Source organism: Cebidichthys violaceus, unplaced genomic scaffold, assembly GCF_023349555.1.
Source record: "Cebidichthys violaceus isolate CVI_PGR_0920_01 unplaced genomic scaffold, fCebVio1.0.p SCAF_5, whole genome shotgun sequence".
NCBI classification, from domain to species: domain Eukaryota; kingdom Metazoa; phylum Chordata; class Actinopteri; order Perciformes; family Stichaeidae; genus Cebidichthys; species Cebidichthys violaceus.
In genome coordinates, this window is record NW_027176705.1 from 16,779,283 (window position 1) to 16,804,567 (window position 25,285).

A 25,285-nucleotide genomic window follows, 5' to 3' on the forward strand; every position below is an offset into this window, starting at 1 on the left:
CTGTATAAACCAGCCTCAGCACTTTATTGCTTTATTATCTTTGACTCTCGTTGTACTTCAAAAAGACAAAACAAGAGGCTGATTGATCTTGTTCGAGTTAAAAATACTATCATGCTGACTTACCATCATTGTATGTGAAAGAAATTGTTCTTTTGTTGTCTCTCGCTTTGGAGCTATCGCTATTTTAGTGACACTTGAAAGTAATCTTGTGCAGCCAGACCTCCATCTCATCAATCTTGTTTGAAGAATCTTGTTAAAAAAAATGGATTGAGAGACTTTACAAATCCAGTGAATTGTTTTTTTCTGTAAAGTTACAAATAAGCCCCTACCTTTTGTGATTTGGTTGGTTTGAAGTATAACAACAGCATCCTGCCTCGTGGAGGTTGATGAGACACACTTTGCAAGATTAACCTGCGATGACAGCAATGTTGACTGTTATGGACGGAATCAGCAGGCAGCAGACTTAGAAATGAGTACACAAGCAACATATAGAAAATAATTCTCCATTTATTTCATTGTCTAGTAGCTTCTGTAATCAGAAGTGTGGCACTAAGCTGAGAGCTGCAGATCAACACAGGAAAACATAGAGGGAACAGAGACAGCTAGAGAAACCGTGATAGAAAGTTGACAAAGGAAAATGTAGAACCCCACATCAGAGAATGAACAGGACTTACTGGACATGATACTGTAGAGGAAGGGTTTAGCACAAAAAGAATATTTTTTTTCCAAAATTCTACATATCCATTTTGATGAGAAATACAATTACCTGAAGTTTGTTATTTCTATCTAAATTTGATCAGCCCAGGTCCCTCAGTTATCAACATTGCACAGAAAAGGTTGACTCCTACAAGTAAAATGTAGAATGAGTACAAGAAAGTTGGTACATTTCACTTGTGCATAACTGCTCCGAGCACCCCTCAAAATTAGAATTGATAAAACCATCAAATTCTAAACCACCATGCTCAGGAACAGAAAGTTCCACTTACATAATAAAAACACTCAATCTGTAGTCTAAACCTTTTTTTTTTGTGGTGCCGGATATGCCCTTTGCTGGGTACAACTGCAGCAGCTCAAGATGTCTCAGAAGATTCTAACAGACTGAAATGTTTGTTTTGGTCACATAGCTATAAGGAAAAATACCCACAGAAGAAGCTTTAAGCTTCAGCAGACATTTAAAATGTTCTCTCTACATACATGTGAAATTACATTTAAAACTATGATAACTATAAATGATAATAATTGTTAAAGCAACATTGTAGTTTATTGTTACCTTCCTTCCTGAAATCCATATGCCAGGATGATGACATGTAGGGAAGTGTTTGCCTTACATGCAAAAGAAAACCAAGATACCACATCAATAATACACACAACCTTGAGGTGCCACACAACAACAAATCCACATGGCTTTAATATGGCAGTATGTGCATGTGACTTACAGCATGAAGGTAACAGAGGATTCCCATAGCTATAAACTGTACCTTTAGTAGCTTTTTACAACCGGTACCACAAAACACGACAGAGCAGCCTGTGCTATTTTCAAACCGACAAGGAACTGAATGGTAACGTTGTTGCTTAACATCAAAAGACTATCAAAAAACCTGAGTTATGAGTCTGGTTTATGCCTCACATGTGCTAAATCCATTTAACGCAATGATAGAGAGAGAGAAAGAGGAGCGGGGCACATTCAAAAAAGCAACGCTCACAACCTCATCATATGCAAGACCAAAGCCATTGCTGTGACAGTTAAAGAGGTAAAAAATTAAATAAAATGGCCAATTCACAGTTGATTAGGTAATTTGTATTTAGTCCTCGCTGACATGTGCATTGCATACAAATATGCATACTGCCTTTTCCTGTAATATTCCTTGCATTGTTTAACAATACACTGAAATTGGAAAACCGCTATTTTAGCAGTTGCTAATTCATGCCCTGTTAAATAAAGACAGACCGACAATACATCAACAACTTCAACCCATAGATGTCAGCGCACCAATGCTTGTACTCCATGCATTTTTTAGGAGCTCATGACAAGACCAGTATCACAATTGAATTGACATATATTCAACTTGCACAGAGGGGAAATATTTGGTAACATGTATGCCATGAATGCTGGCTTATGGACCTGAAGAACACTCTGTGAAAATATAAGTAATTAATGTCTAAGAGGTGCTTTTGATTTTAACCGGTGGCCAAAGTCGCATACAACTTTGATTTTCCTCCGTTTTTGTCTTTGGGAACTCACAAGTATCCAGTAATGCTTAAATGCATTTGTTAATTTACTGAACAACATGCTGGGAGAACAAAGTTAATACTCAGACTGTTAATGTTAATCCCACGTTTCACTTGAAAACGATTGCATGCTACATTTTTGGTGGCACAGTGTTGATAAATGAGGGCCATGGACTATCAGTGCTGTCATTATGTAAGTCAAAAATTAAAGGTCTGCTCTCGAATATAATGTAAAACTAGGTCATACACACAGCACAGAATGAATGTGGGTTACAGAAATACATTACAGAAACGCATGTATAGGCGCCGCTCCAACCAACACATCTTGTTAGGGGCTCTGTTCCTGTTGGCCAAACTGGTTTCTGAGTTGCACTGACCAATACTGAAGGCGGTCTTAGGTCTCTGTACTGGCACATTATTTGTTACGTCTGTGTTGGAGACTGTGTTGGCATCATCTTTACCTCTGGGTAAAAACGCATCAAATACCTGTTCACTGCAGCTGACCCGTCCCGTCCCATCAGCCCCTGGAGGAACAGTCACACATGCCCTGGCACAGACACTGGCAGAACCCGTAGACCAGGCAAACTGTCAGGCTCGATGGCACCAAGCTAACACATACAATGCCCAGTGTCACTCTCTGGATCACCAACAAGTAGATTCCTAGAGGCAATGAGCCAAAGTATAAGAAACCCAGCAGCCAGACCAGGATGCGCGGGACATGATTACAGAATTTGGACAGGGCGTCCTGATCAACCGGCCCATTGGAGCCTATCGATACCGAGTCCAGGCTCTGCTCGGCGTAGACATCAGAGCTGCCGTTTCGGCTCGGGGAGTGCTGTAAGTCCCCCTGCACTTCCATTATAGTGATAACTAGGCAGTTGGAGGAGTCGTGAGACGGGCTGGAGGAGGAGAAACTCGTTGGAGTCAGGACCACCTCCCTGTTGTGGTCGGAGCTCCAGGATTTGTCCCGCATTGCCAAGTGGGACATGATGATAGCATCGTCTGGGAGGGCTGACACCTCGTACTCTGTGACCTCAGTCTGGTGTCGGCAAAAGGGGCAGGAGATGAAGCCTGTCCCGTCAGCGATGTCCAAAATCTTAATGAGGCAGCGGACGCAGACCCGGTGCAGGCAGTCCAGGATCTTAGGCTTGCGGTTGTGGACATTGTAGCGTTGGTAACAGATTTTACACTCTAATTCCTCTGGTGGAGGACAGTCCTTCTCTTCTAACTCAGCCTGAGCGCCGCTCATCTTCAAGTCATGTTCTGGGGAAGGCGAGAGAAATATAGAGGCAGAGACACATTGAGAAAAAGTGAGTGAGAAGGAAAATGGTATGTAGTCCAGCATTACATGTGACTTTAAGTAGGACGTAGTAGTTGTTTCTATCTACTGTGATCTGCTGTATGTCTGCAGGGAAAGGTCAGGGTCCGCCTTCTTCTCTGGCTGCTTGTGTTCTTTGTACGTGCTGCTGATGAATGATTTATGGTTTGGGAGTTGGATCAGGGTGTGATCCCAGAGCCCTTTGTGACATAGCAATAGCCAGGAATGCTATTGATTTTTGGCGAGAGCTGGGAGGGATAGCTGCTCCTTCAACATTTCCTGTTGGCTCAGTCATTTTGTGTAGAATGCAATGTTGTTGCAGATATTTATTAAAATGACCAGCCCCTGAATCAAAGCTTTTGGATTGTTGTCCCTGGATGATAAAAAGCTCCTTTTAGGTTTCTATTTGATCTGTTAGGATACGCAACTTAAGAGCAATTAAATTTCTTTATTAAAAGCCAATCGCTCCTCTTTTGTTGAAACTGACCAATGAGTGCTTTAGTTAGCATTAAGCCATGCCTGTTGAATTTAATTATTATTAAAAAAAACCTACAGATGATGGGTGGCAATTGTTGAGTGAAACAATATGCAACTTAAAAACCATCATTGGCCATTCATTTTCCTAAGATGACTCAGTGATGTCACCCAAGCCTATGCCAACCAATTTGATGTGTTTGTGTAGATATTTGCAAATACTTGAAGAGTCTTCACAGAGGAAATTAGATTAGAGATTTTTTACAAAGTAAAAAAAATATATAGTGGAATAATAGAGGCATTATTATTGATCAGATATTACAGATTTCACCCCCCCCCCCCCTTTACTCCTCCCCAGACCTTCACTGTAGCAGAGATGAGATCACTGTCATCTTCAGGTATACGTAAAAACATCTTTTAGGGTTTCAACATCTTCAGAATATGAAAATACAATAACTTATAAAAATGAATACAATGATTCATTTAATTTTTTAAATAATAATTTTCCACTTTTTGATTTTTTTTTAATTAGCTGGATTTATGGTCACATGTTTTGAAGCTTTTGAGGGTGAAAGTGAATTCCGTGGAGAAGAGATGTGACGAGGTGTTAGGATTTGAAATTGTAGACATAAATTAATAATACATAAATGTAGTCTCAATAATTTAACTTAACCATTGTTTTGTCACTCTTGTTGAGTGATTATTGACTAATAATTTAGAGCAGTGTGATGAAATGAAATGGAGTGTTAACCTGCTGATGTGGTGGTAAATGTAACATCGTAATGGGAGTGGTAGTGTGGTGCAGTGATACTGGAATACCAGAAATGAGTTGATGGGGTTTAATATGTTGGCATGGTGGTAATCTTATGAGTTGTAGTTACTCAGTGGTAAGGTGATGCTATGTTAATAAGTTTACAGTAATAACTTACTGCCTATGACTTTTCAGTTGTAAAAACCCACTCTCTGTCCTCTCTGCCACTGTTACCCTGGTATGTGAATACTGATATTAAGCAGTAACACAGTTGTTTGTTTTTGCTTGAAATGCCGTACCACCACTTGTAGATTTAACATTACCCACATGTAAAGCTTACAAACCACACAGACACATGCTCTCTTACAAGTAGCCTAAATCTGCCCTTACACAGCCTGATGAGAGAGCCACGTGAAGTAACAGGAAATAGGACTCAACAAGAGCTCCTGAAAGCAACTCATCAGGCATTACTCTATACAACACAATTAGCCATGATATAGAAAAAAACAAGATAAAATACTTACTATGGATGCGAAAACCCAAGATTCTAAAGCTAAAAACCTGAATCCTCCTCAGTTTGTGATATAAAGGTTAACCACACAGTTAAACACCTGTGGTTTGCAATGGTTTGAGCACAAAGCACAGAAGCAGACATTTTATTCTCCCAGGGACCGAACATGCAAAAATTTGAGGATGACAAGACACAATACAAACCAATGACCAATCAAAAACTCTATTCTTTAGTGAAGCCATGCTGTGGATTTCCTATAATGTCCCTGGGGGCCACGGAAATAGGTGGGCTCACACATAAGAGATGGAATGCTTACGCAGTAGATCTGTAGTCTTCAAATCAACATTACATATCCCCAGGTCAACTTGGCAAATATTAATCAGGAGACTGAATGAGAGACACTCTCATTAATAATATTGGATGTGTGTCTTAATCAGGGGCATGATACTGTCAATTTAGATAGGGGGCTGAATGTGGATGCAATCAGTGGACCAATCAGTGATTAACCATTGAATGGTTAATCACTTTATAAGTCGTACACAACCAACTCTCTGGGTGCCTTCCTCCTTCAGACCGCAATCAAATGACAATCTGTATGACGATTGAACCTTCTCTACACAGAGAATAAAGACTTTAAAGACAAACTTCTTTCCTCGATGTTTCTTAATTTCAGTATCATAGGACTCACTCTGTACTATTGAATCATAGTTTTTTCCACCACAGTGTGTGTGTGTGTGTGTGTGTGTGTGTGTGTGTGTGTGTGTGTGTGTGTGTGTGTGTGTGTGTGTGTGTGTGTACTTGTGCCCAGGAACACTGCCACCATACGATTGTGTGCCGAAAAGTCTCCAGAGTGTTGGTGGGTTTCACTGTCAATTGTGCAAGAAGCAATTTACAGGAAAGACTTTAATGGGCAGGTGCTGTGTCTACGGCTGAGTCAACAGACGTAGTTCCAGCAAGTGTCCCAGAACACTCTCACTGTGCCATCAAGCTACCCATGAGTAGAATCAGCGTTCCTCTTATTTTTAATGTCTGCTAAGATGGTGACTGACATGTGCATGCTGTTGCCTATCCCCCAGACGTGACAATCAGCAAGGACAGGGGAGCAACAGAGTCTGAAACAGGCTTTCCAGTCTTTGTCCAGATTCAGGTTTGTTGTTTCTTTCAAATTATTTATGATTCAGTAAAGGTAGAAAAAAAAAGTTTAGTAAAAACAAAAAAACCCAGAGAGTGCTTCCGTGAGCTACAGCTGCGGTTACCTCATTCTTGTTACATCTTACTTTACTTACTTCACCTCATCATTAGAAAGTCCCCCTCCCGCCAGGAATATGCTATATAAAGAAAAGTCAAGTCATTCATTCATTCATGACCATGAAATATAGATTGAATAGGTGGATGTTGCACTTGAAGTTACCCAGCAGGCCTCTCTGTGACTTGCTGACTGTTAAATATTTCAGTCAGCAGTCTGTTGCGTTAAAAAGCCTTTTGAAACATGTCAGAAAGATGTCAGAAAGAACCAGCTGCATTTCCAAGTTTTCCCCAGACCTCCTAGACAGATAAATGCAGTAATGAAAGGACACTGGACCGGGATCATGCCAGAGGAAATCCAGCTCCTTGTCATGCAAAATTAACTTCAACATAAAGGTTAAAATCATTTTACAATGTAAACAAACATGCAACGCTTTGACCAGAAATAATTGTGTGTGTTCTTAAACCCTAGCAATGTCTTTCTTATCTCATAAAACATCTTCTTTTTTTACGTTTTCAAACATCAACAATGTTGATTGCATCAGCTTATTTTCTTCTTTTTGTGCTCTTTTATAGGTTCATTGCTACCTTTTAATGGTGCACTACTGCTACTAGCTGTCAATATGCATTACCACTCTGCAGTTGCCAGAAATGTAAATTGCAGTTTCCAGTAGAGCCACACCTCTGTTTATCCATTTCACACCTCTAGTAAAACTACACACCAATCAAACCTGTGCATGTCACACGCTCAATCATTTGTTCTATGCCAGGTGCCAGCCATTCATCAATTCATTTTTAAAAGCCAATTTAGAAGAGAGGACAGTCTGCAGGGAAATGGAGACAGGAAACAAAGGGAGAGAGAGGTGGGTGGGACGAGCAACGAATGTCCGCAGCTGGAATTGAGTCAGGGATGTTGAGATTCTGTGTAATGCACTGCAACCATTTGGTTGTAGAGGTTTTAAATATATTTTGAATACTTCCAAAAATTGTCATTTAGTTGCGTTTTGAGTTGAATAATTACATTGCCGAGTATGCCATTCCGAGGTTCAACAACATTTCCACTGGGCTGCTCCCGTTTAAAAAACTACTGTGGTTTTCCATTCTTTTTATGCTGCCAGGTCCTCCATTTCTCAACCTTGAAATTGTTTTCAGCTCGGCGTTGGAAGGTATATAAACACAATCCACATCATACCCATGAGAAATCTCATAGCCCCACAGAAAAGAAAACTTAATTCAGAGCAGTGTAGCCCGTAGGAAACAGACTGGGGCAAAACACACACATTGCGTCTTTCAGATTGCTCATAGTTCTCTGAAGAGATACTTTGAGGCTTGAATTTGGGATTACTGCTCGCTGCCAATTAGGGAACTGCAGCTGGCAACCAATGGAGTTGTGTTTGGTCTAAACTCACCTACATTTGATAAGTATCTTGTTCTTGCTTTAAACTAAGTGTCTTGATAGCTGTACTTAGGCCTGCTTTAAACTAACTTGCTTTAAACTGTCTTGATAGCTGTACTTAGGCCTGTCTCAGTTGCCTCAGTTGTGAAGTGCTTTCTGAGTTTCTGCTTGTTTGAGCAAGCCTTGATTGCTGATTGCAAAGGCGGAGCTTCCACTCCTGGCAGACAATAAGCAATCAGTAGATAGCTGTACTTAACCACTGCTGGAAGCGTCAGCTTTCAAGCGTCTGGCAAACGAAGGCTAGGGCAAACAACAAAGGCAACAGGGTGACTTTTTCAAGCCTGACTTCCTCAAGCTAAGACTTCTCGAGCGTGTACTACCATGTGTTTGCATCCTATTTCTGTCCGTTCCTCTGCCCGGTGGTCACGTAGACATTGGGCCGCTTTCAGGAGCCGTGACCCCACTAACCTCATCTATCTTACTCTCTCAGCTCGGGGCGAACAAGTGGTGGCAGGGGGGCTCTGGAATTGCCAGTCGGCAGTGCCGAAAGCTGAGTTCATCTCAGGTTACGCTTCCATGCTCTCCCTTAACTTTCTTGCTCTAACTGAGACCTGGATCACACCAGAAAACACCACCACACCTGCAGCTCTGTCAGATGTGTACTCTTTCTCTCACACTCCCAGAGCTGTGAGGCGGGGTGGTGGTACTGGCCTGCTAATTTCCCCAAAATGTAAATACTCTCTTGTCTCTGTTCCACAGTTCTCCCCGTCCTCTTTCGAATTTCATGCTGTTACTGTCACTTATCCAGTCAAGCTCACCATTGCTGTTGTGTATCGCCCACCAGGGCCTCTTGGTGAGTTCCTGGAGGAGCTCGACACATTAGTCTCGCACTTCCATGACGATGGCTCGGCACTCATCCTGCTCGGTGACTTCAACATCCAGACCGATAAGTTTGAACCTCTTCTTTCCTTCCTCTCCTCCTTTGACCTTTACCACTCCTCTTCTCCTCCTACCCACAACGCCGGCAACCAGCAGGATCTTATCTTCACTAGGCACTGTTCTACTGCTAACCTCTCTGTCACTCCCCTCCAGCTCTCTGACCACTATTTCATGTCCTACTCCCTCTCCCTATCCTCTCCCCCATCACTTCCTCCACCTACCCACATGGTTTCTACCCGTAGTCATCTCCACTCCCTCTCCCCTGCTGATCTTTCCTCTTCTGTCACCTCTGCTCTCCCTGACCCTGAATCCTTCTCTCTCCTATCCCGACACTGCTACTGATCTTCTCCTCTCCACCCTTACTTCTTCTTTGGACAAACTCTGTCCCTTCACCTCCAGGCCTGCACGGCCAACTCCACCTGCCCCGTGGCTGTCGGACTCAGTGCATACTGATAGACGGAGCCTAAGAGAGGCTGAGCGTAAATGGAGAAAAACTCCCGGAGGACCTTCTTAACTTCCAAGCTCTTCTTTCCACTTTTTCCTCCTCTGTATCTACTGCTAAAGCTGCGTTCTTCCGCTCTAAAATCCTAACCTCTGCTTCCAATCCTAAAAAACTCTTTGAAACTTTCACTTCACTCCTCTAACCCCCACCCCCTCCTCCTACTTCCTCACTTCTCCCTGATGATTTCGCCAACTTCTTTGACAAGAAGGTAAACAATATCAGATCCTCCTTCTCAGCCCCTCTCTCCCTATCCACCCTCTCCACCCTGTCCAGCCCTTCCCCCACAGCTCTCCCTCCCATCTCCATGCCCCATCTTACCCTATCTGGCTCCTCTCTCCCCTAACAAGGTCCTCAACCTTGTTACATCTAACCGCCCCACCACGTGCTCCCTTGACCCGATCCCTTCCCCTCTTCTTCTGTCTATTGCGACTGAACTCCTTCCTTTCCTCACCCACCTCATCAACACATCTCTTGCTTCAGGATGCTTTCCCACGGCCTTCAAGACTGCCAGAGTCACCCCCCTTCTGAAGAAACCATCGCTTGACCCCTCCGATGTCAAGAACTTCAGACCGGTTTCTCTTCTACCCTTTCTATCCAAAACACTTGAACGTGCTGTCTTCAACCAACTGTCTTCCTATCTCCACCAGAACAGCCTTTTGGACCCCCACCAGTCCGGGTTCAAAGTGGGTCACTCAACAGAGACAGCCCTCCTTGCGGTGACAGAGTTGCTTCACGCCGCGAGAGCTAACTCTCTCTCCTCTGTCCTGATTCTCCTGGACCTGTCTGCGGCGTTTGACACTGTGAACCATCAGATCCTCCTCTCCACCCTCGACAGGATGGGCGTCTCAGGCTCTGCACTCTCCCTGTTTGAATCCTACCTGACAGGTCGATCCTACCAGGTGACCAGGAGGGGGGCCGTGTCGGAACCACGCATGCTGACTACGGGGGTTCCGCAAGGTTCAGTCCTGGGCCCCCTTCTCTTCGCGCTCTACACAACATCTCTGGGTTCTGTTATTCGCTCGCATGACTTCTCCTACCATTGTTATGCCGATGACACCCAGCTGGTCTTGTCATTTCCCCCCAGTGACACCCAAGTGGAGACACGCATCGCTGCATGCTTGGCTGACATCTCGAAGTGGATGACAACACACCACCTCAAGCTCAACCTAGACAAAACTGAGCTACTGTTCCTCCCGGGGAAGGGTTGCCCGCACCGGGACCTGTCCATCACCATTGATGATACCGTGGTGACGCCCACTCGGACTGCGAGGAACCTGGGTGTGACCTTGGATGACCAACTGTCATTCTCAGCAAACATTTCATCCGTTACACGCTCCTGCAGATTCCTGCTCTACAACATCAGGAGGATTCGTCCCTTCCTCACTGACTAGACGGCGCAGGTTCTCATCCAGGCTCTTGTCATCTCCCGCCTGGACTACTGCAACTCTCTACTCGCCGGAGCCCTGGCAACGGCCATCAGACCTCTGGAGCTTGTCCAGAAAGCTGCAGCTCGCCTGGTGTTCAATCGCCCCAAGTTCTCCCACACAACTTCCTTTCTCCGTTATCTACACTGGCTACCTGTAAGAGCTTGCATCCAGTTTAAGACTCTGGCGCTAGCCTACAGGGCAGTGAAAGGAACAGCTCCTTCCTATCTCCAGGCCATGGTCAAGCCCTACACCCCCGCCCGACCACTTCGCTCTGCTGCCTCGGGGCGATTAGTTGCCCCGTCGCTCAGAGGTCCCTGTGGCCGATCGACCTGGTCACGGCTGTTTTCTGTCATGGCCCCACAGTGGTGGAATGAACTTCCCACTAACGTCAGGACAGCAGAGTCACTGCCCATCGTTCGCCGCAGGCTGAAAACCCACCTCTTCAGGAAGTGCTACCCTGAGCCTTCCACTTAGCACTTATTGTATTCATACTAGCTTGTTGCACTTATTGTATTCGTATTACTTTTTTGCACTAACTGTTTTTCTTTGTTTCTGCACTGTACTTTGCCTCTGAGTTATGCTCTGCTTCATGCTTTTAGATGCTTGTTTGGAAAAGGAAATGTACTTATGACTTCTGGTGACTAGTAGTTCTTTTGATTACCAATGTTGAATGCACTTATTGTAAGTCGCTTTGGATAAAAGCATCTGCTAAATAAATGCACTGTAATGTAAATGTAATGGTTGATTAACAAATCAACCACTCTTTGTCTACTAGTCACAGCGGTGTTATAAACTCCACATTGAGAGTGAAGAAAGATAGGACAACAGCTTCCTGTCTTGTCGGGTTCTGATCGGTTGCTGTCTAACAGACCAGTTAACTGTTTGGTTGACTGACTTATTGACAGATTGACTGACTGATTAGTTGGTCTCCACAGTAAATATGTTTAGTTTGAAAGGTGAAACATTGATTTGAAAACAGGTTATGTAGCTCCACTGTGGACTGGAGAAGGGATAATAGGGGAGGAGATGGACTGAAGCTGACATTTGACATTTATCTTAATTTCTGATTGGAGAAGAGTTGAGGGAGTCTTGATGCGTAAATAGATGAAATTGTGTTGTTGTTCTCCGGAGTAATTATTGATCCCGTTACATCTTACTTTGCACACATATATTCCATTGCTCTCAGGAAAACACTGAGGGAATTTACTCTTATTATATTGGAATTTCAGTAACCTGTTCTGTAGATGGCAGGGTTAGCTGGGTGTGATTAGACTACTCTTTACCCAGCAAGTGTGTCCTTGAGCAAGAAACAGATGTCCAGCTTCACTGAACATCTCAAATCTTGCATCTAGGATTTGCATTATGCGCACAATACTGGAAGCTGAGTTTGGCTGCTATCTAAGTTCTTATTGCACATTAACTGTTTAACCACTAAACAACAATAATCATTTTGATCGATTAATGCTATTAAATAAAATGTAAAAATTATTACTCAGAGGAGCGGCTTGTCTCCAAAATGAGAATAGCTGGTTCAACTTAAAGCTCAGCCCATCTTAAGTGAGCCTGGGCTGAAGTTGTCGCTAACTTCAGGGTTAAACCCCACCTTTAATCAGAAGGTAGTAAGCAAGACATGGCAACATGGCTCAGTTCTTGAGGAGAAAAAAAAATGTTTTTTTAAAGAATGACTGTAAATTTAGATTGTATGGACCCAGTAGTTGAGGTGGAATTCTGCCCCCAATTTCTTTAGAGCGTGTGGCTAGGCATTAAAAATGTCACCTTTTTTATACAGTCTGAATGCAGTTGTGGATAAGGGATTGTAGTAGTACCTGAAAGATACATCTCACATGTCTCTGCCTTATCTGCAGCACAGTGAGTGAACAGGCAAAGTGTGATTCAACATCAGCTGATTATACAATTACATATGACATTATAGCCTTTGTGCAGCCAAAAAATTGTTTGTAGCCTACAATTGTGCAATGGAATGCAACTACCTTGGGATTCATCAGTTGTGTCATTGCTGTCTAAATCCCAATTGAGCATCTGTTAGACCAGTTGCTCTATGTATGTCCGTCTCCCCCTCATTGTGGTATACTGCATAATTGTTTGCTTCCACATTAAATCAAATGCTAATTACACACATGCAGTAAGAACGAGACGTGCATCAACAGCATCAGTCATTTCAGCGAGTGCCCCAAAACGACACAAGTTTAGAACAAGCAACAAAGCCCACTAGAGGCCATATCGCTATCGGGAGAGCAAATGTTTTTATAGAGCAAAAAAGTCAGTGTAGATAGGTCAGGTTGGCTGGATGGGTCAACAAAGCGCCACGCTTTAACATGGGAGACCACTGTCTGTTTTCCATTTCCAACAAAGGCACTCATTTTGCCCCAAACCACCATATCTCCCTTACCTTGACTAAGTGCTTATTTTTACCCGAATCCAATCTTTCCCTAAACCTTAATCATAGCTTTGTCACATGTTTTGTAGCTGACCCTGCAGCACTCATAGGAGGCTGAACCAGAGGTGAATTTAACCAAGGGGAAATCAATCAAGTATCACCTTGACTTATTCTACAAACCACTACAAGTCGATATTTGTAGAAAGCAAAAAGTGCTTTGATCAACAAATATTCTTGCATAATGGAAAAGACTTTGATCACCATGATGAAAGCAAAGCTGGAGCTGGGTTATCACAGCTACAGAAGTCTAGCACAACATTGAGCTCCAGGGGCTCTGTTGCATCTGCAGCCAGAATTACACAACAGTCAATATTCTGCATGGATCTTGGCAAGACGAATTCGATGGAACACTCTGTTTACTGCATTTATAGCAAATGACGAGAGGGACATTGTAGATTTATGCTCTCTTCTACAAGAAAAAATGCTTTTTAGCCGGCAACTACTTCTTGGTAGCTTGGTGGGTTTAGATTTACAGTCTTGCCATTAGAAATCTTTTAAAGTCTTCATGCGATTAACAGCTAAACAGTTAAGGATCTACCTCCGAAGGCATTTTGACTCACAGACTTACAGCAGGAATCCCACAACACATACCACACAAATAAGCCCCTAATGCACCCACTATTTCTAAACTCCTAGCTGGCTGCACATTTGTATGTTTGTGTGTGTGCCTGTGGCTTGCAATTTGTTAAACCTCTGTACTGTATATGGCAGGCAAGATTGGACACATATCCTCCCCATCCCATATGTTCTCTGCTTCCCTGCCTCCTCCTCTCTACTCCTCCTCCTTTCAGTGGGGATTCTTGATGATAGCTTCGACCTTTGCTGTCAGAATATTTGCTTGGTGAGGCTCCTCTCAATTGATCCAGAAGATTATGCTCATGCTGCTTGCTCCAGAAGATTGTGCTCATGCAGAAGATTATGCTCATGCTGCTGTTGGCAGATCTTTCATCCTTGTTCACAACAAATAGGTGTAAACACAGAACAGCCTTTTGGTAAACTTCTCTCATTAAAAAAATGACAAACATGAAATCAAAACATTTCAAAGTACACTTTTTAGCTAACTGTACTGTCTGGGCCTTTTATGCAATTATTTTTTTGAACTTCAGATTTTTATATATATTTGATTGCACGTAAGCCATTTTAGATAAAACCCCCACTTCAAATGTTTCACATTAAAGATAATTGGCCTTATAAACCAAACCAGCGATGAAATCTTAAAAACATATTGCTCTGATAAATCCAGTGAAACCTCTCTGTCTTTGTGAGCTAAAATGGGATTTTTTTGTTTTTTTCCAGAAGTTGACAAAAGTGGATTTGGAAGTTTGATCTACTTTAGCTTGAATGATACTCCTGCAAAAGACACGTGATGAATACATTCAAGTGTCATATTTATTTTCTTTGGTAAGATGTAGAACCTACAGACCAACTCGGCTTTACAGGAACAGTGTTGTACTTTAATTTCATTGTATTCTTTCTTGATCGCCAGGTGATGTGCTGGTCCACTTTTACACTGTGATCTGTAGCTTTAGCTTCTATCTTTATCTTTTTCGCTGCTGAATCATTTTTTCATCCTTAAAATATCCTTCAAATGCATGTTGTACAGCCTCTGTCTGCTGCTCTCTGAAATTGCCCTTCCATTTTCCAAAAATAATAATAACTTATGCAGGGAGTGTAGTTAGTGACAGGGTGGCCTCCATGGTAGCTCTGACTGCTTGACGGCGTAGCAGTGGGGGCCGGGGCTTAACGATCAAAAATAAGGGTCAGTTGTGGCCTTTCTACTCCGCATTCTGCACATTGACCTGTGAAACCTTTGAGCTACTCTCATTTAGACAGATATTCAGACAGTTTTCTCCAGTCCTCAACAGTTACAAGGACAAATGTGTGGACCTTAAATGATGCATCTGACACTTACAATGTTCTGTCAAAGTGTATTTCGTCATAAGCAGCAATTACTGTATGTCTGGGGATGTGGCTCAGTTCTGGAAGCTCCTCGTCATAAAATGCAGTTACACAGGAGTGTGTAAGGGAGAAAACTGAGCACTAATGGAACAGAATATGCTGCAACAACAAGAGAGTTGCTATGTCGTTCACATAAGTTAGCACTAACAGGATGTGAGTACAAGGATTGAACCAAAAGCATACGTATGTTTTGCAGTTTGCTTTTGCTAATCCTCTTGGCTTTACGACCAGAACTAATTGTGACATTGACTGTAACATTGGCAGATGTTTGTTACAGACCTGAGAAGGAAAGCTGTTCACAGTTCTTTACTAAGGAGAAAGCAGAAATGCTGCTACAACATCCCTTATGCTGTGGACCTTTTTAAACCCAGCAGATAACGAGGCTTACTTATCTTACTTCTGTCATTACACCATCCCCATACTGTAGTTATCCTTTGCCATTGCAAGCCAACCTCCTCACACCGGTGGACTGTCCCATACTACAAGAGCTTCACTTCTCAGCAAAGGTCAGAGATTTTTAAACAAAAGGGCATGACAGCAGAGTCTTGTGAGAGGTGACAAATCAGATCTTCCTTGACATTGAGACATTTAATGCTGTACATCAGTAGCTTGAATAAGAAATGTCATTATTTCTAACCTTTACTGAACCAAGAGAAGATACTTGGTCTACCTGCTTCACACTCAGGAAGATTTATATGTTCACATTTTGTAGCTGCACAGAATCACACAGGATTCTCCTGTTGGCCACTGGGAGATGCACAGTATATTTTTAGTTTTAGCCACTGTTTAGCCACCGGGAGCCAACCAATACAACCACAGTGTTTTAATCTGTTGGCCCCTGAGCTTAGAATTGCAACCACAGTTTTGCATTCTCTACCACTGGAATCTGTCCAGTAAACAACCAGTACAGTAGAAAACTACTGCCTCTTTTCCACTACATGGTTTGGCTCGACTAAAATCGTGTTTGGTACCAGGTCCTCGTCTTTTTCGCGTTGCACTGCTGATAGTACCCCCTCATTGTATGCTGGACTCAGCTGATCACAATAAGTGCTGCCATGTGAAACTGCCGTGCCATCATCTTCAACGCATAACTTTGCCTTTTGACAATTGTTCAACATTGTCTAGGTTGACGTATTGTACAGTGTAGTTTGCAGGGTGCCATTTTTAAAAATCTGGGTCGAGTGAATAAAAAAAATGATATTGACAGTAGCTTGGCTATTCAAAAGCGGCGGGTTTTTGCTTGACGTCCCGTGTTGTTAGTGATGATTCTCTTACCAATCAGTGATCGGCTGTGTTTTTACTCCACCTTCTAATACCGACTCAGATCCCTTTGAACCTTGACTGAGGTATCAAAAATCACCAGGTACTATCCACAACCTTTGCTAATGTAAAACCCCCAAAACAGCAAGTCAAGCTGAGTAGAGCCAAACCGAACCATGCAGTGGAAATGTGACAGGATCTTGCTCGTTTCCTCAGCGACAACTTTCCTTTTTTTGTCTCACTATGCTCATTTTATCCACTGTTATTAGATGCAGTAAGATCGGGTGTAGAGTACGGTCTCATGTAGTTGAAGTCTTCCTGCCCTATTGAACTGCTTCATTACCTAATGACACAAGACAGCCAATTTCAGCAGAAAAGGTCAGTTTGTTTACTCGCGCACGGATGCTTTATAGCTGAGAGAATGGAGGCGTTGCCGTAGGGAATTTAAACATTTTGATTTGCAAAATAATGAATCGGATGAAAGGGTATGGTGTGGTTATGAGGTTGTGAGGTGTTAATTAGAATAATGACAGGTTGACAGATAAAAGGAGAGGCGGGCGTATATACAGTAGCCTTTAGCACAAGCCCAAGATTTACTCTGCATTTAGACTATGACTGTAGCAGCAGTTGTTGGCTGTAGCACAAATAGTTTTTTAACGTGAGGCAGGACATATGGCAGCTGTGATACATTGTTGGTTTCAAACAGGTGGTGGAACCCAAATTATCAACTTCAAATGGCATTTCCTACAGACAAACAAAAGAACCAGATGACTGGTTATTTTAGGAAATAAACCGAGCAAAGCTTGAGAGCAAGTTCAAGCAGAAAACGTCAGTGTAGTGCTAGTCACTGCAACATGCAGTATATCAAACACTCTCCCACACCATCAGTAGGCTCTAGGTTGCCCCAGGGGGAAGTTATTATTGTCAGGTCTGAGTCTGGATGCCATATACATACTAATCCATTTTCACATAAAAATCCATAAAACGTGAGTTGACTGACTGAAATGTACTTTCATTGATTTTGAAAGTTAGTGCTCAAATGTGCAGGGAAGCATAAATCATGCACATGGAAAGCTAATGCTCACTCACAAAATAAAACAAAATAAAATATGGCAAAATTGTGACTCTTAGGGTTTCCGAATGCTATCGAATCTCAGTCCCTATTGAAAAAACACAACTGAGCAGTGTGTGTGCTGATGTGTGCTCAGTGAAACGTCAGTGGATGAACAATTGTTATGAAGAAATGTATAAAACATGACGAAAAGCATATTTAAATACATCTACAATCGTCCGCTGAATTGTAGTATCAAAAATACTTTTCTGCCTTTTTTTGTATTTTTGTTGTTACTGTGTGGAGAAGGTCAGCCAGCCTCTGGGCTACAGCTAGGAGGGGGGATGTATTGGTTTGGCATTGCTCAGCTCAGCTTGTTATGAGGGCTAAATGTCACCGCTTCAGCTGGGCTGATGCTGTTGCTGTGCTGCCTCCCCGGGGGGGTTGATGGAGATTCAGGGCAAGCTGTGGAGACATTTTGCTTTCCAGGTTCAAGTTTTCCAACAGAAAATACCGATTCCATTCATTACTGAGCATAACTGGGAATTTGCATGGTGGTTGGGGAGAGGGCCATATTCAAGGGTAAAGCTCTCAACCGGCCAGGCCAAGTGTCCATTATATGATGGGAACAGATCCAGATGTGTTTCAAATAAATATTTAGAAGGCACAATTGTTAGCAGGGCCTTGTAGCAACCCTGCTAAGCCAGGACCAAGACTGTTGAGTGCTTCTTGAACGTGTCTAGCAAAGATGGTTGATATCACAAGCTAACACATGTCTGCTTCTCTTTCTACGCACTAAAAATACCCTCTGTTATCTACACATATACACAACACACCTATCTATACATCTGGTGACTCATTTTCCTTTAGCAAACTACAACAAATGAATACATACATGATTACATTAAAAATATGAATTATTTAATTGGCAGTTGACACATCGACACTGTCTTTAAACAATGTATTGCACCATCAAATGATTAACCATTTAAATTGTAGTTACAGTATATTGGTCAATATTTTGGTTATTTTTATTGTAAGACATATTAACACCATGTCAAAACGGCGGTTGTGGTTTGATTAAGTACTATATGACTTTCTTTGGCTGTGACATAGGGCAAGGGAAAATAGTCACTGTTGCTGCCCGCTAAGCACGTCAGACTATAAGTGGCTGATGACATATGCTGCCACCTAATAACCACCTAGACCGTCTTCTGAGGAGCAGCGGTCACTGGCAGAAGAGAGGCAACTGTGTCACTATTGCAGGATTAAGCAGGCAAGCCAATATTTCCTGTACCGCTCTTTAGAAGGTGAAGCTTGTGTAAAACTTAAGTTGGGCGTGCTGCATGTTGGTACTAATGCCAAGCGGCAACCTCCGAAGCTGAAAAATCCAATGGGTAAGTGCTAAAAATTGCAGTACTTTGAATGGCCACTTGAGGCTGGCTCCTCCTCTCTATAGCTCATGTCGCGTTCATGGCAACTGTTCGGGGGGGGGGGGATTTTTGTATAATTCGCCCATTTAAATTATATTGAGGCTTAACGTTATGCATAATTAAGGTTGTGTCAGTTTTGAGTGACAGGTGGGTGCCTTCACAGTGAGGTGTCACCTCAGCTAATAAGTCAGATGCTTAATCAATCAGACACTATTGTCAAGCTGCGCTCATTCTCTGTTTGGCAAACAGAGAATTTGCACTTGCACATATATTGCACATATATTACACATGTATTTGTGAGCCAGGACATGCAGCAGGGCTGCCTCTAAGGAGGTCAGGTGACGTAGTATAAAGAGTATCAAAGTCCCATGGATGTATGAAGAGAACTGGATACAGCTTTGGAGGCGAGGTCACGTTCATTCTTATGAAAGTTGCTCATTATGCCAAAAAGGGTAAAAAATGACCTCCGTATCCATAGGCCCATAGAGCAAGCACACTTGCAGGCCTTTAAATCCGCCTCCCAACGGCTCGCTCATCATTATGCCGAGGGTAATAACTCTGAATACAGCTATTAGTGAACCCAATGAGGACCTATTGATTTAAATAAGGGCTATTTAACTGTTTGTACTGGAAAAAAAGAAAAATTATCCTCTGACGTCTCTTTTCCAATCTAAGGCTATGGGGAAGAAAATGTTTGGGCTCCATAGCATCACTTGATGGACTTGGAAGATTTGATTCTGTGGTTTCATTCATGTTCGATACATGTGTCAAACAATCACAGGACTTTCACCCAGCAGACTTCTGTTTGTGTCCCATGTGAAACCAAGTCAGGGTTGACTTTTTGTTACGTAACTTTACCAACACCACTGTTGGTAAAGTGGTGTTGTTACGAAACTAATATATTTGTTTCACACAACGAATATTCATATTTTAAACCACCAAGTTGTTTTGTTACCTAACCAGTTTCTGCACTGCAGGGGCTTGGGCAGGCTCACTGATAGACAGCTACAAAGAAGGTTGAGTAAAAGGTCTTCAATTGCTGGTCTGATGATGCTCTGAATATATTATTTGCTTAAAACTACTAATGCTTGATTGCTAAAAGAAAGACACTCAAAGCTTTCAGTGACGAAACAGTTAAAGAAACCAGTTTCAGCATCAGTACTAGTCAGTGTCCTATAGAGCTTATCTTAAAAAGAGGAATCAAAAACAATCCCGGTTATGTCATATAACATATTTGTTCCATATGTAAGGCAAAGTGTCTGTGATCAAAACAAGTTGCCTCATGGCTGAAGAGCTTTTTGGAAAATATGGCACCCTGTATCTTTAAGAGACAGTGAGCTTGTATATCTAAGCCTGTCACAGATGATGTAATGGATGACACAGCTAAAGTATGAAATGACATATGTTATAAATCATATGCTCCGGGTAAGGGTAAGCTCCAGGGCAAATTATACTGCTATCAATATTCGAACATTATTCATACATTCATTTAACAATAGGCATTTTCAATTTGCTCACTGCCGAAAAAACTTTTTCACTGTGTCTATCCTTCCATGTTACTCTGTCATGGCTCTGTTTGTTTTCTGTATGTGTTGATAAGATAAAGTGGAAAGCTACATAATGTATTTCATGGTTAATCCCACCATTGTGTCGACTCTGATGTAGGAGGTTGATTATTCTTTATAAAAAGAGGTGACAATGATGATGGCGATGATCTGATGATTTTCTTCTTTACGGACTGTATTTCCTCGGTGGACTATTGGTTTGGAAATTATCTCATTTTTTATTTTAATTTTCTTATAAAATTATAACATTATAACATTTTTGTTTTCTAGCCATGTGGAAGAAACAGTCACATTAAGCTATGGGAATAGAGAGACTTCAAAACTGTCAAACTTAATTGGACCCAATGTCCTTTTTACCCTCAGAACTCATTTTGACATGCTCTTAGCTCTCAAATCCATCGCAGGCAATACATTTTTTTTTCTTGCTTGGTGATGCTTTTCACCATCTCTTTGAGAGCAAACTCTCTTTCTAAAACGAGGCCCAAACATTAATACTGTACAATAAAAAATGTGAGGGGGGAAATGCGTAGAAAAGACAAAACTGTCAGCCACAAACAATGTTCAAAAATATTTAAAACCACAACCATAGACCGAATCATATGAAATACAATTCCAAAGGGTATTTAACACACAACACTAAGAGGAGTACAGTTGTTTAGGTGAGAAAAGCAATTTCACTCCTTGTTTTTCATAAGCATCATGAGGCCCTATTGTATGTGATCCCTCTGCTCAGCGTTCTACTCATTACAATTACCAATTTTAAGCCTGTTGTTGGGAGAAATGTGATTGTCTCCTTGGTTGGGATTGGTTGGCTAAGGGAAAAGCATTTACCGTCTGTTGGCACTTTTCTGAAAAAGGCTTCATAAAGAGAAGCCGTGGTTGCCCTCTAGGCAGGAGCAGTTGGGGGTAAAATATGCTTTGTGCGAACACATTGTGTTCAGATAATTACAACTCACCAGTCCTCTGATCTTGCACCATAATTACTAAATTAAAAGAAGGATAGGAGAGATAGGAGAGCTTCAGAAATATAGCCACAGATTTAAATCAGTATCACATCTATCACCAGTATTTAAGCACCTTTTTCATTACTACTCCTGTACAAATGTCTCGGAATCAAATCTAGACAAGCCAGCTACATTATGATCCATAATCATTTAGAGTGAAAGGGGAAAAAAAACAACTTGTTTGATTTACTCTTTATCAAGCAGACAGAGTAATACAATAAAATAAATTACTTAAGTCAAAAAATAGTCCACATAATAATAAACATGTATTTGTGTGTGTGTGTGTGTGTGTGTGTGTGTGTGTGTGTGTGTGTGTGTGTGTGTGTGTGTGTGTGTGTGTGTGTGCTGCACCACCTGCAGTAGTTCTCAACTGTCCACAGCTCAACAGCCGCTGATCTGCTGATGCAACAACTTAGATATAGGTCTCAAACAGAACTATTATTTTCTAGACACAAAGATCCAAAACAATTAACACCAAATGCAGTAAAAGTACACATGCACCCACACCAGCCTCTCCAGAGAAGAGTGTGCGTGTGTGTGTGTGGTTCCTCACCTTGTCCCAATGTGTGTGACTCCCCCTCTTCCACCCCAGTTGTCTCTGATGCGCTGTCCTTCATGTAAATCCGCCTCCTTCATAGCAACACTCCACATCTCATTCCTCTGTGTGTGTGTGTTTACGTGTATGTGCAGGTGTACCGGAGGCAGGCGTCTACCAGACTGGCAGTGTTGGAGGAGGCAGCGGAGGGGAGGACAGCTTCTTACCACAGGGAGATCCTTCACCTGCAGAGGCTGCTAAGAGAAAGACAGGAGGCTGAGGAGAGACTGCTGCAGTCCAAACGGTAGGAGGGGAGTGAGGAGGGGAGAGAGAGAGAGAGAGAGAGAGAGAGAGAGAGAGAGAGAGAGAGAGAGAGAGAGAGAGAGAGAGAGAGAGAGAGAGAGAGAGAGAGAGAGAGAGAGAAGAGAGTGAAGGAGAAACAGTCGGAGGCAGATGGGCGGAAAAAGGGAGGAGGATAGGGAGAGAATATGTGAATGAGAGAAGGAGGAGAAAGAGAGAGGAGACGGTGTGTGTGTGTGTGTGTGTGTGTGTGTGTGTGTGTGTGTGTGTGTGTGTGTGTGTGTGTGTGTGTGTGTGTGTGTGTGTCGCGGAAGGGAGAGCAGAGACATCGAGAGGCAGCCGTAAGGTGTGCATGAAGGCAGAGCCGGTCACATCAACAAGACAATTACTGGCAAGAAACAGATGGAGATGTCTAGACGAACAGATCGGCGTCAGCCTTCTTGTTAATCATCTGTCTTTTTTTTTTTACATTGTTTCCCTCAAAAAGAATAAGCCAGGCCAATTATCATCTGGTTAAGCTTATCATTGATTTAAATATCACAGGGTCAGTACAGTACAGACATGCCAGATTTTGAGATAATTCAGAAAAAGTGTTTACCTAGTTTGTCCACCAGAGAGCATTGACTCAAATACCTTTTGCATTGACATACATACGTTGGTCACAAGTCTTTATAGCTACTACATAGAACTTTCATTTTGTGTTGATTGTGGTGGTCCCTGTGGACAAAAGCTGTAGTTTTTACGAGCACCAGAGTCCCTTTAGAGAACCTCTTGTTTCAGGGTCTGACATTCTGCTCTGCTCAGTTCTGGTTCTGGTTCTCCAGTGCCTCTCTTTCCCTCCCAACATGGCTTGGGCCTCCAGCTGTGTAATGTTGGTGTTGACTCCCAGGGAGGCAAAGGAAGGAGAGTCTGCTAATCCTGCGAAAATCATTTCATCAGATTTCGTGAGGAAATCAGACCCGATGACAGGCATTAAGAATAACTACATAGAAATAGCTCATATTCTCGCTGATATCTTGTTTGCTTATGTAGGTCATAAGCATAAGTATAAAATTAAAAGTTCACTGCGGTAACTTCAATAACCAAATTTAAATCTGCTACAACCAATATATGTAACAGAAATATGCATAGAAATAGCTTTGTGTACAAAGTGTTACGATCATAGAGTGAATATAACATTGGACATAATGTTTCCAGGAACACCAAATGAATGCCAATGTCACCATGGGTCTGCTGGATGTGTAAATAAGCAGCTGTTCGCAAACACATTTGTCATATCAACTGCACATCCTGATAATATGTCAATAATTTGTTTACAGCTTGTTGCGCTGCCCTCAAGTGGCCACAAAAATCAGTTAAAGAAGTTTAAAGCTACGGGTAATGCATACCTTTAACTACACCTGTGCATGATTGCGGCCCCACGTGTCCTGCATCCGCTTGGAGCGTTGGTTGTGCACGTCCTCAGAAATTTACGCTAAACGTCCGAAAGATGCAATACGCAGCAGAGACAACAGTGGGGGAAAATTATTAAGACAAGCTGATAGTCTGCAGTTCCACAAATCTGTAAGATGTGTCATTGCAGCTGCACTGACAAATATGCGGCTTAAAATATCTGGCAAATCAGTACCGTTTTAGAAGTTGACGTACTTGATTTAAGGGCCTTGCATACCAACTATGATCTTGTTGCTTGAATTGCCGTGATCTCGGAATTAACTCATTTAATAGTAACCTCCTTGAGTGTCGCCAGGTTTATTGTACACATCATGCAAATCCGGAAATTCAATACAATTCGAGTTCTCTGATGAATCGCTCTCGTTGAATCCTTCAGCAACACATGTAGTACATAGAAAAGTATGTGAACAGTTCTGTTCAGGACGCAGCCAGTTGTCTATGCGAACGTGTGGTTAAAAAATGGTTCAAAGTATATCGTCGGACTTAAGGAATCCTAATCAACATTGTTTGTTTATGTCGTGTTTTTAGTTCCAGTAACAAATATTGATAGATTTATCATAACTGGATTTAAAAAAATCTCAAAATCTCATTATTTGTATCAGAATTGACCTACAGTAGTCATTTGGTTTTACACGACATAATGCGACCCACAACAGGACAACAATTCACAAGGGATAGTGCACACAACAACACAACCTGATAATGCATCAAAACACATAATTTTACAAAAGCAAGACATCATCACTTTTGCTGCTGTGTATCTATGTACTCTCCAGGTTTTCTATATTTGTACAGTATAATAGATGTAGATGTTGATATCCCTGTTAAACCACTGCATGCAGCAGATCACACAGCTCTTCTAAAATTCTCTCTCAACACTAAATCGGTTAACCCCCTTAGGACCGTCCATTGCTACTAACCCTCCGATCCCCACTCTGTCCTCATTTACTGGTGCTAGATGGCTGGAGGTGAAACAGCCCTGCCTGATTTTTAACAGGATTTGCATAGTGCCTGAAGCATTTTATTTTAGAACTACATAGAAAGACATACTACTGGGACAAACAGCGGGTTGGTGGGTAATCATTGGTGTCAATGCAAAATTAAGAATGTTTTTCATGTTGTAAGTATTGTGTTTATGTAAATTTAATCTGTGTGTTTTTCTTGTGGTTATATACATTATAAATTCTTGACTTTTTTTAAATACTTGGTGCTAGAATGTCAGAAGAGAAGAAGAAGAATAGCAATCTTGTAAATGAAGGCTGTTTGTAAATGATAATCGTAGTCCATTAAGCTAATTGAATTGTCCTGGTGAGGGAAGTAATGTAATAACCAAAATGACACAGGGTTTTATGAAAAAATTACAAATGTCATGTAGCCAATCATCTGAGTTGGACTTGACTTTCGGGAAGACGGGAATATTCTTACTGCTACAGTGTGTCAGCCATGACAAACTAGACTGGTACTTTGTTGTTCCTG

At 42.0% G+C, this 25,285-nt stretch overlaps 2 protein-coding genes across 2 annotated transcripts in view; one reads left to right on the forward strand and one right to left on the reverse strand.

The window, feature by feature from the left end:
• cep89 (centrosomal protein 89) overlaps positions 1-25,285 on the forward strand; it is a 58,643-nt gene that overhangs the window by 24,122 nt on the left and 9,236 nt on the right. Inside the window, exon 17 of the mRNA XM_068731086.1 lies at positions 22,213-22,361. Within this exon, the coding sequence (XP_068587187.1) occupies positions 22,213-22,361 (149 nt within the window). The remainder of the gene's footprint in view (positions 1-22,212; positions 22,362-25,285) is intronic.
• On the reverse strand, positions 531-22,257 carry zgc:165481 (uncharacterized protein LOC100073327 homolog). The gene is made up of 2 exons (XM_068731087.1): positions 22,076-22,257; positions 531-3,492 (listed from the first exon to the last, which is right to left on the reverse strand). The coding sequence occupies exons 1-2, from the start codon at positions 22,137-22,139 to the stop codon at positions 2,747-2,749; spliced, it is 810 nt and encodes a 269-aa protein (XP_068587188.1). The 5' UTR covers positions 22,140-22,257; the 3' UTR covers positions 531-2,746.